Raw genomic sequence first — 11,249 nt, 5'->3', positions numbered from 1 at the left:
CTCAGTTAGATGGTCCCTTGTTTCTCTTCCAGCCTATAGGACCCCAGATTCTATATCTTTTGACAGCCGGGCACCATCAGCTTTCTTCACCGCATTTGCTTATGCACCCACTTTGTCTTCAGCAATCATGTCAGGGTAGGCTGGTTGTGTGTTTTGTTTTCTTTTGTTGTTTTGTTTTACTTTGTCTTGTTTTTGTGCTTATTATTATCTCTGCATGCCTATCTAGATAAGAGGCAGGATAAACAATTTGGAGAAAACAATGGGCCTAATGGTTGCAGGGAGACATAGGAGAGGGGAGGCAGGGGAAAGGAAGTGGGTGTTAACAAACACAGAGACAAGGGAACAACAAGTAATCTAAAATTGATGGCGAGGAGGGCATATATAGGATGCCTGGTGGTGCTTAATCAAGGGCAATGTAGCCCAGAGGAATTACTGAAACCTGAATGAAGGCTGAACATGATAGTGGGACAAGAGAAAAGTAAAATGAAATAGAGGAAAGAACTAGGAGGCAAGGGATACTTATAAAGGTCTAAATGTGTTAAGTATTAAGGTAGCAGACCGACACTGGGCCTCTACTCAAGTACTCCCTCAATACAAGAACACCTTGTTCTAATAACCTGGCATTCTGTGATTCTCACCTTCCAGACAAGATCGCTGAAGACAAAATGAGTGCATAAGCAAATGCGGTGAAGAAAGCTGATGGTACCCGGCTATGAAAAGATATAGTGTCTGGGGTCTTAAAGGCTTGAAGGTAAACAAACGGTCATCTACTCAAAAGCAACAAAAGCCACATGAAAGAAGTACACCGGCCTGTGTGATCGAGAGGTGTCTATGGGAGCAGGTATCAGGCATCAAAGACCCAGAACAAAAAATTGTATCAATGTGAATAAAGGGGAGGGTGGAGTGGAGACACAAAGCTAATAAAGGGGAGGGTAGAGTGGAGACACAAAGGGGATATCCAATTGTCTATAGGGTCACACGGAAGAGATGAGCCATCAGGGTCCAGTATAGCACCAATGAAACATACAACTTTCCTCTAGTTCTTTAATACTTCCTCCCCAACAGTATCATGACACCAATTCCACCTTACAAATCCAACTAGACCAGAGCATGTACATAGGTACAGATTAGAGCTCGCAACACAGAGAATCCAGGACAGATAAAGCACTCTGGACTAATAATGAGAGTAGTGGGTAAAGGGAATGTGGGGGGAGGAAGGGGGAACTGATCACAATTATCTACATATAACCCCTCCCTAGGGGCACAGACAACAGAAAAGTGGGTGAAGGGAGACAGCAGTTGCTCTAAGACATGAAAAAAATTATAAATTATCAAGGGTTCATGAGAGAGCAAGGGTGGGAGAGGGGGGAAAGTGAGGAGGTGCTACCGGGGCTCAAGTAGAAAGAAAACGTTTTGAAAATGATGGTGGCACCATTTGTACAAATGTGCTTGACACAACGGATGGATGTGTCAGCTAAGAACTGTAAGCGCCCCCAACCAAATAAGTTTTTAAAAAATCTAATTAAAAGCTTAAAATCCATATTTATCGCACCATTGGTAGCTAGAAATCAATAATGATTATTGTAATCAAAACACCACAAAGAAGATTTACCACTCATTAACAACTTATCCTCAAATGTGGCCCGGAATGCTCCTTCTGGAGTCCGGAGAGCTTTCTTTATTTGTCCTCTTATTCCACTGACAGTTCGAATCACAGCACCTTCAAATTTGGCCACTTCCAAGGCAGAATTAAACATTCCCTAGAAAATTGTATTTTGAGGAAAAACCATATACATCAACTGTTAGTTCATAAAAACATTTTTTAGTTAAAAAACACCCCCTCCCTCTCCCCCGCCCCCCAAATTTAGCACAGTCTCACATGGAATTACTAAAAATCATGGTCTCAAGCAGTAAAATCCATTTTACTTCACCTTAACATTTCTGAGGCTGTGAATGTATTAAGAGATCAATAAAAACAAAAATAAAAATATCACAAATCAAGATATTAAAATAATCAAAAAACCTTTCAGAAAACATTAGACTACATTTTATAAGTATTTTATTCTTGCTTTATTGACATGTAATTATTTACAAGGAGGCTTCAAAAAGTTTGTGGAAAAATTCCTTTTTCTTTCAATTACATTTTACTATGAATGTTATGAAGTCTGATGTAAAGAAATATGCATAATTAGATAAACAAACCTTAATAAATGAAGTATTCTTGAAAATTTTATATGGAAATCCAGTTAGTTTTAATTTCTTCACAATTGTTATGGATTTTTCCAGATCAAGGACAATTCCTGTTGCAGCTATCCGGAAATCAGGCTAAAAGGAACCCATAGGAATATAAAAACAGTATTAGTAAGGGAAAATTACACATCTCTGTGAATGTAATAAAGTAATATAGTGTAGTGAATCACAATAAATATGGCCCTTCAACCATAGTTTATAGGGGGCCTGGTGATGCAGTGGTTAAGTGCTCAGGTGTTCAAAAAGTTGGCAGGGTGAGCCCAACAGCTACTCCATGGCAGAAAATATGTGGTTGTATGCTCCCATAAAGATTTACAGCCTTGAAAACCTTATGAGGTAGCTCCACTTTGTCCTATAGGGTCACTATGAGTTGCAAATGCCTTGATGGCAGAGGGCTTAGTTTAGTCCGTCTCTGTAACTTCCACCAAATGACTGAAATCAATGCAATGAGGTGTGTGTGGTTCATCAAAGGGATTAGATAGTTTGCTGAAAATGTATATATATTGCATGGCCATTGGGTGGGAGGGACCATGCAAATAAAATGCATGTAACCCTAAGGAGGGGATTGGTCAGTTTTGCCATCATGCTAGGCTTAAGACAGCCAATGCCAGAACACTAGGGATGAAGCTGGCGGAGAATCTGATGGCCAGCAGGAAGCAGAGACAAGAATAGACCCTGTCCTTTGGACCAAGAACCCCTGTGCTGGGAACCTCCTAGATCCAGGAAGAAGAGACTCCAAACATCAGAGGTGAAGAGAAGTAGTGGCAGAGAGATGGCAACATTAGAGGCAGCAGAGCTAGGATATTGGTAAGAGATGGTACAGTACGTTTTCTAGACTACAGAGCAGAACACTTAGCACCTTAAAGCAGGAGGCTTTCTGGTAGAGTTTTGTAGCACTTGCCCAGACAGGACAGAGGCTGGGTACATGTAAAAGCTCAAGGAACAAAAAGAGGCCAGCCTATATGCATGGCAAAGAGGCTGTCCTGATTAAAGAACTATATATCCTGAGTCATTTCTAATCCTGTATTATAACATGTTACATCCTTAATAAGCCCCATAATTGTATTGTCTTTGAGTTCTGTGTGTCTAAGAGAGAAGTATAATGTGGGTGGGGTACAGTTTGATGACAGAACTGGTAAAAAATATTAGAGAGGGTAGATAGATCTGACCTCTATTTCTTAGCAATTAGCCTTGGACTGGATGATGATTGTCATTCACCTTAGTTGGTGACAAGAAGTCAGATGACCCCAATAATATTTTTGCAATGGCCAAAGTGCATTTCACCTATACTCAGCTAATAAAGAATAACATTTGCACAACCAAAACAGTATATATGAAGAATGCAATACCAGGATTAGAAGGCTTATAATAACCTGACATATGCAAATGACACAACCGTGCTTGCTGAAAGTGAGGATCTGAAGTCTTCAGTGTGGATTATGAATCAGTGTGAAGAAGACCAAAATCCTCACAACTGGACCAACAAGTAACATATATAGAGAAAAGGTTCAAATTGTCCAGGATTTTATCTTGCTTGGATCTACAATCAATGTTTATGGAAGCAGCAGAAAAGAGACCAAGATAAGTTGCATTAGGTAAATTAAAGCTCAAAAATGTCCTTAAGAGTATTGAAAAGCAAGGATATTCCTTTAAGGATTAAGGTGTACTTGACCCAAGCTATGGTACTGTCAATTGCATGTGAAAGTTGGACATTGAATAAGGAAGACTGAAGAAGAACTAATGTGTTTGAATTGTGGTGCTGGCAAAGAATACTGAAAGTATCATGGACTGCCAATAGGACAAACCCATCGTCTTGGAAGAACAGTCAGAGTACTCCTTAGAGGCAAGGATGGCAAGACTTTGTATCACATACTTTGGATATGTAAGGAGAAACTAGTCCCTGGAGAAGGACATCATGCTTGGTAAAGTGGAGGGGCAGTGAAAAAGAGGAAGTCCCTCCAATGGGACATCCCCTCACAGAAGGGTCACAAGGAAGGGATGAGTCAACCAGGGTGAAGTATAGCACTGATGAAACACACAATATTCCTCTGGTTCCTTGAGGCTTCCTCACTCCCCACCCCCTATCATGACCCCTTGTCTTTCACTGTGGGCTAGGCCAAAGCATTTACACAGGTACAGCTAAGAGCTCAGGTCACACAAAATTCAGTTCAAATAAACCAGTCAGGTACAGAAATGGGAGTAGCAATACCGGAGGGTAGGGCAAGGTGGGGCGAGGAGAGGGGAAGAAACCATGGGGGAAGAAAGACTTCAATTGGTGTAAGATATGAAGTTAATAATAATTTATAATTTACCAAGGGGCCCAAAAAAAGGGGGGGGGTCATGACCTTGGGAGGAGGGGAGGCAGGGTAAAATGAGGAGCTAATACCAATGGCTCAAATAGAATGTAAATGTTTAGAAAATAATGATGGCCACATATGTACAAATATGTTTGATTCAATTGATATATGGATTGTTCTAAGAGCTCCCAATCAAATGACCTTAAAAGAAAGAGGAAGGCCCTCAATGAGGCGGACTGACACAATGGTTCAGGTCCCCCTCACTTTCAGCCAGCAAGGTTGTGTCATCTGTATAGTGTAGGTTGTTAAGTCTTCTTCCAATCCTGACGCTACATTCTTCTTCATATAATCCATTTTCTTTGCTTATTTGCTCAGCATACAGATTGAATAAATATGGTGAGAGAATACAACCTTGATGCACAATTTTAAACAACCCAGTATTCCCTTATTATGTTCCTGCACTGTCTCTTGATCCATCTACAAGTTCTGCAGGAACACAATAAAGTGTTCAGGAATTCCCAATCTCAGGTTATCCATAATTTGTTATGATCCACAAATGCCTTGGCACTTTCAATAAAACATAAGTAAGCATCTTTTTGGTATTCTCTGCTTTGAGCCAGGATCCATCTGACATCAGCCTTGTTCCACTTTCCCTTCTCAATCTGGCTTGCACCTCAGGCAAGTTCTTTCTTGATCTTCAATGAAATTTTACTTGCATGTGATATCAATGCTATTGGTCTATAATTTGCATATTTTGTTGGGCCACCTTTCTTTGGACTGGGCACAAATATGAATCTCTTCCTTTCACTTGGCCATGTAATCCTCTTCCAAATGTCCTGGCATAAATGAGTAAATGCATCTATTGGTTCTTCAGCTTTCTTAAATATCCCAGGGCCTTGATTTTGGCTAATGCATTTGGTAATGTGAACTTCTTTCTTCAGCACCAGTGGTTCTTGTTCATATGCTACCTCCTGAAATGCTGGACTATGGACTAGTTCTTTCAGGTACAGTGACTGTGTATTCTTTCCATCTTCTCTTGATGCTTCTTGACTCCTTCAATATTTTGCCTATAGAATGTTTCAAAATTACAACTCAAGGCTTGAATTTTTTCTTGAGTTCTTTCAGTTTCAGATATGTTGAGCATGTTATTACCTCTTGGTTTTGTAATTCTAGATCTCTGCACATTTCCGTATAATACTTGGCTTTGTCTTCTTGAGCTATCCTTTGAAAAAATTTCTATTCAGCTCCTTGACTTCTTTTCTTTCTTCCATTTGCTTTAGCTACGCTATGATTAATTGATTAATAGCAAGTTTCGGAGTCTCTTCTGATATCCACTCTGATCTTTTCTTTCTGTTCAATGACGTTTTGCTTGCTTCATGAATGATATTCTTGATGTCTTTCACAGCTCATCAGGTCTTCTGTCGTTGGTGTTCAATGCAGCAAATGCGTTCCTGAGATGGTCTCAAAATTCAGGTGGGTAAGACTCAAGGTCAGATTTTGGTTCCTGTGGACTTGTTTTAATTTTCTTCAGCTTTATCCTGAACTTACATATGAGCAATTGATGTCTGTTCCACAGGCGGTCCCTGGTCTGGTTTCAGCTGCTGATATTGAGCTTCTCCATCTTGTCTTCTCACAGATATAGTCAATTTGATTTCTATGTATTTCACTTGGAGAAGTCCACATGTACAGCTTTTTGTGCTGCTGAAAAAAGGTAAAAGGTCTTTGCTATGAACAAGTTGTTGGTCTTGCAAAATTCTCTCGTAACATCTTCAGCTTCATTTCTATCACCAAGTCCATATTTTCCAACTACTGTTCCTTTCTGCTTCCAATTTTGTATTCTAATCACCAATAATTATCAATCTATCTTGGTGACATGTTTGATCAATTCCTGATTGAAACTGTTGCTAGAATTTTTTAATGTCATCACTAGCTTTGGTGGTTAGTGCATAAATTGGAATAATAGTCGTATTGTTTGGAGTTTCTTGAAGGTGGACAGATATAATCCTACCATAGATGGCATTATAATTCAAGATTGATTTTGAAATGTCCTTTTGGATAATGACTGTAACACCATTTCTCTTGGGTGTGCTAGTCCCAGCATAGTAAATTAAAATTATATGATTTTCTGATTTAAAATGGCTAATACCAGTCTACTTAAGCTCACTAATGCCTACATTATCGATTTTTGAGCATTCTATTTCATTTCTGACCATTTTCAATTTTCCAGTACTTCACACATGCTAAGTTCCATTCATTAGCTGATTTTACAGCTGTTTCTTCTTATCTGGAGGCATCCCCCTCCAGCAGATGAAGATCCCAAAGGCTCCACTCCCTTAGGCTTTACTCCATTTATGTCACTGAAGAAAAAGTTCCTCTTCAGTCAGATTTGGAGTGCCCTCCTACCTGAGGAGCACTATCGCTGACAAGTATCTTGTTTCCATTCATCGGGCCTTTAATACCCGACAATGTTTTGAAACTATACATAAGATTTTCAGCAAGTGTCTCCTCCAACGTAGACAGCCGGGTCCTTCTTTGTTGTCTGTTCTTTGTCTGGAAGCTCTGATGAAACCTGTTCACTGTGGGTAACTCTGCTGATATTTGAAATAGCAATGACATAGCTTCCAGCATCACAGCAACACACATGCCACCACAGTATGACAAACTGACAGACAGACAAGTGGTGGCAGGGCATCTGATAGACACTGCTTAAATGCAAGTCCAAAATATGCATTAATATATTAAATATCATCAATAGCATTACAATTCTTTTTCTATCTCCCTCTATTCCTACAATCTAGTTTAAAACAGTGTGGGAAAATTAAAAGCAAAGAGAAACTTATAGTTAAATTGAAAATGACCAATTTTCAGCTCAAAATTTCATGTACATAATAGCTTATATTTCTGAAATACTATCTGTAAAAGAAAACATCTAAGATGCTTACCATCATGTCACTAACAGACTGTAGTGCCAAAAACCCAGTCCCCTGTGGTGTGACAGGACCTTAAAGAAAACAGAAAAAAAAATAAACCACACATTTTGAATTTGGTTTTATATATATACTCCAATCTAACTAAAGAAAGATATTAGGAATTAGTGAAATGAGTAAGACTAAAAGATCTAAATTCATGTAACAAGTAATTCTCATGAGCATTTTACCCACCCCAAAATGCTGCGCCACAATGCATATGCTTTGGGGTGTATTTTAGAAGCCTTTGTCTTCCATTGTGGTCTTCAATATAATAAAGTGGAATGGTCTGAAACCGCCTCCAACCTACAGAAAAAATGACCGGGTCTCGAGACTTCAGGATTTTCTTATACCACCGATGTTTCTTCAGACGCATCTGAGGTATAGAGAGAGATGTTGTTCTATTCAATACAATCGATGGTGGAGAGTAAGTCCACTTTACCAAACACATAGCAAAGGGTACACACCTGTACATATCCAACATTGCCTTCACTAGTGCCCAAACCACCCAGAATAACTGGATGGTGAGGGTCAAAGTTAAGTACAAATTCACAGGGAACGTTTTCTATCTCAATCCGGACATACATCCCAGGTCGAAAACCTTCATAATGAACTCTGGTCTCATCATCTTGATCTTCAAATTCTGCTCGGTTAAGCTATATAAGAGAGGGGAATAATAATAACAAAAAATTAGTAATAACAATGTATAATTGATCAAGGGCTCACGAGGGTGGGAGGGTTGCGAGAGAGGGGAAAAAAGAGTTTATACCAAGGGCTCAAGTAGAAAATGTTTAGAAAATGACGGTAACATATATACAAATATGCTTGACACAACTGATGTATGGAATGTTAGAAGAGCTGTAAGAGTCCTCAATAAAATGATTAAAAATAATAATAAAATAAAGTTTTAAAAAGGTGGGGGAAATTCACAACATTGTTATTCTTAATAATATTAACATTTAAAAACTGAACAGTTTCTAAGTAAACGAACCATAAACAGAATGGTTCTAGTTTTACCCTAATTAAAATAATGTACATTTTAATTTTAGTTCAGAATGTCCCTCTTTTCTTCTCTGTTGCTTGATGGTAATAGCAAATGTAAATAACTCAGAAACAAACTCTTAATGCTGCTCAGTAAAGGCTCTCAATTCCCACAGCCCATACTTTAACTTTTCTAGTAATTAATTACTCTACAACTTTTCTTCAGTCCTCCAATGACAATGCCCCTTCCCTTATCTTCCAACCACTACAACTGAACCATCTTCTAGAATTTCTACAACTAACATCCATCCATAGCCACCCTATTGTTATAGCTCTACAGTGTCCAACATGATAGCCACAAGGTATTATTTAAATAGAAATTAAAATTAAAATTTTAATTAAGTTCCTCAGTTGCATAGCCACATTTCAAGTGGTCAATATCTACACATGATGAGGGACTGCATTAGAAATATGAAGGTTTTTAGAAACTTGACAAGCATCTTCGTGGAATAGTGAATTTGTCTAAGTAACCTTAAGATGGACTGGTGGTTACGCACTGGGCTATGATCCTCATGGTCTACAGTTTGAAACCATCAGCAGGTCGACTGGAGGAAGACCTTCCTTACGGACTAAATACAACCTTGTTGCAGTTTATTCCAACAAATATTCCCTGTTCTCCTCTCAAGACCTTTTTGACGTCACTTTCTCCACCAACGTTCTGCTTCTTTACAACAGAAGTTGAGCTAAGTCCTCCACAGTTCCAGGCTCAACTTCATCTCCTTCCATTCCTCTTAAATCCACACGAACAAAGATCAGCACAAATTTATAACTATGTTAAAGACTAAATGAGACACTCTTAGTGGATTAGATGAAGCCTCACTTGAGTAATGTCTGCCTAATGCATCTCCACACACTGTATACTTAGTTTGCTTAAGATATATTAAGACATATTACAGTCTTGGGGAGCCATGGTAGTGGATACAGCACTTAACTGCTAACCAAAGAATCTTAATTTGAACTTGCTCCATGGGAAAAATATGTGGCAGCCTTCTGCCATATAGAATCGCCACTTTAAAAACACTATTCTGTCCCACAAGTCTGAATTGACTCAATGGAGATGGACTTAGCTTTGTTTGCCCACTGCCTGTGATCAGCGGTTCTCAACCTGTGGGTCGTGACCCCCTTGGGAGTCGAACAACCCTTTCACAAGGGTCGCCCGATTCATAACAGTAGCAAGATTACAGTTATGAAGTAGCAATGAAAATAATTTAACGGTTGGGGTCACCACAACATGAACTATTAAAGGGTCGAGGCATGAGGAAGGTTGAGAACCACTGCTATAGAGTCTTGGTGTCTTCCCTCCACATCTCTTGCTGTCCACCCTCTTCACAGCACAACTCAAATAAGTGATCTAAACCTTATCATCGACTATGCTCACACCTCTGTGTTCCTTATAGTGAAATCAACAATTCAAACAGGATGGCTCAGAATTCACAGATGGTGGGGTGAACTATATTCCTTACAACATTCTATATCTAGCCTGATGCTTACAATATTCCTTTGAATTCTAACCAAGATGACTTTTAAGGAAAAAAAAAAATTCTCTGGACAGCACAAGCCACATAACCTCAAAATTACCTGCCCATTCACACTTTTGGGTTCTGGGAAGCAATCATGTGAATGAGCAATCAATACTTGTATTTAAATAAACCTAACATCACAGTGAGATCCTCCAAAGTGATGACCAAGTACTAGTCATTTCTGTTCCTTCAAAAACTATTGCTTAGTTCAATTCTAGGATCTGGTTTGCTTTTTTTTTTAAAACTAACTTCTGACTTAGGTAACAGGAGAATGTGTACGTAAACATTCTCACATGTACATTGACTTAGGAGTCCAGAGGAGAGGCACAGAATGGGGTCATCGTACACAGTCCTGAATAAAATAAAGTTTGGGGTCAAATAAGTCTATAGCCTTTAAAAGAGACTGATAGAAAGGACTTGGGTTTTCTTACTTGTGCTTGTTTATGCATTTCTCCTTTAAGCTCATCAAAGTATGTACTTTCTCCGTTATCATATTCTGCATCAAACAACTCCTTCAGTTTTCTCTTCTTATCCATATGCTTTTTATTGGCACTTTCTTCTGGTTTGGGCTCAATTTCTTCAACTATACCTTCAATCTTCAAACCAAAGGAGAGCACTTGTAAAATTTATGGATATATTTGTAAAATATTGAAACAGGTAAGAAAGTACTATTTGAACAACAAAATTTTATAGTTATGGTCATCGGGAGACACAAAACACAGCCTTTATTTCTAAATAATATGGTATGACTACAAGAACTATTTCAACATATGAATTTTAATTAAAATTAATCTAAGATGGACAACCATGAATAAAAATAACAGCAAGTTTCCCCAGCTCACGTGGCTTTCAGTCTCTATTCTAAAGGAATATCAGAGAGAATAGGAAGGAAAGTTTCTTTAAAAAAAGAATAATCAGGAATTTAGTAAATAACTAAGATAGGACAGCAGGGATTTATCAAAGATGCTGAATAACAATTGAACAATCTTTTTCTATTCCCACCTTAAGGAGTTTATAATCTACAGAGATAAGATTTGCCTCAACACGAGCCCTTCTCAGAAGCAGAGAAAATGGCCCTCGTGGGAGCAACAAGGTCCACAGGGAATGATGAGGGTGGACATTGGGGACAGGGCATGGTGCCCCAACAGGCTAGACTGGAAAACACAAGCTTTTCT

At 38.7% G+C, this 11,249-nt stretch overlaps 1 protein-coding gene across 4 annotated transcripts in view; it reads right to left on the bottom strand.

The window, feature by feature from the left end:
• Positions 1-11,249, bottom strand: part of BMS1 (BMS1 ribosome biogenesis factor) — an 83,444-nt gene that overhangs the window by 11,248 nt on the left and 60,947 nt on the right. For all 4 annotated transcript variants that reach the window (XM_004716769.2, XM_045290277.1, XM_045290275.1 and 1 more), the window contains 6 exons: positions 10,506-10,670; positions 7,981-8,169; positions 7,709-7,889; positions 7,490-7,548; positions 2,203-2,325; positions 1,613-1,760 (listed from right to left, as the gene is read on the bottom strand). In XM_004716769.2, coding sequence (XP_004716826.1) covers positions 1,613-1,760; positions 2,203-2,325; positions 7,490-7,548; positions 7,709-7,889; positions 7,981-8,169; positions 10,506-10,670 — 865 coding nt within the window. The remainder of the gene's footprint in view (positions 1-1,612; positions 1,761-2,202; positions 2,326-7,489; positions 7,549-7,708; positions 7,890-7,980; positions 8,170-10,505; positions 10,671-11,249) is intronic.

Source organism: Echinops telfairi, unplaced genomic scaffold, assembly GCF_000313985.2.
Source record: "Echinops telfairi isolate 266 unplaced genomic scaffold, ASM31398v2 ScPeMD7_35;HRSCAF=133_1, whole genome shotgun sequence".
NCBI lineage: Eukaryota > Metazoa > Chordata > Mammalia > Afrosoricida > Tenrecidae > Echinops > Echinops telfairi.
The sequence above is the reverse complement of the archived record's forward strand: the minus strand, read 5'-3'. Positions and strand labels throughout refer to the sequence as shown.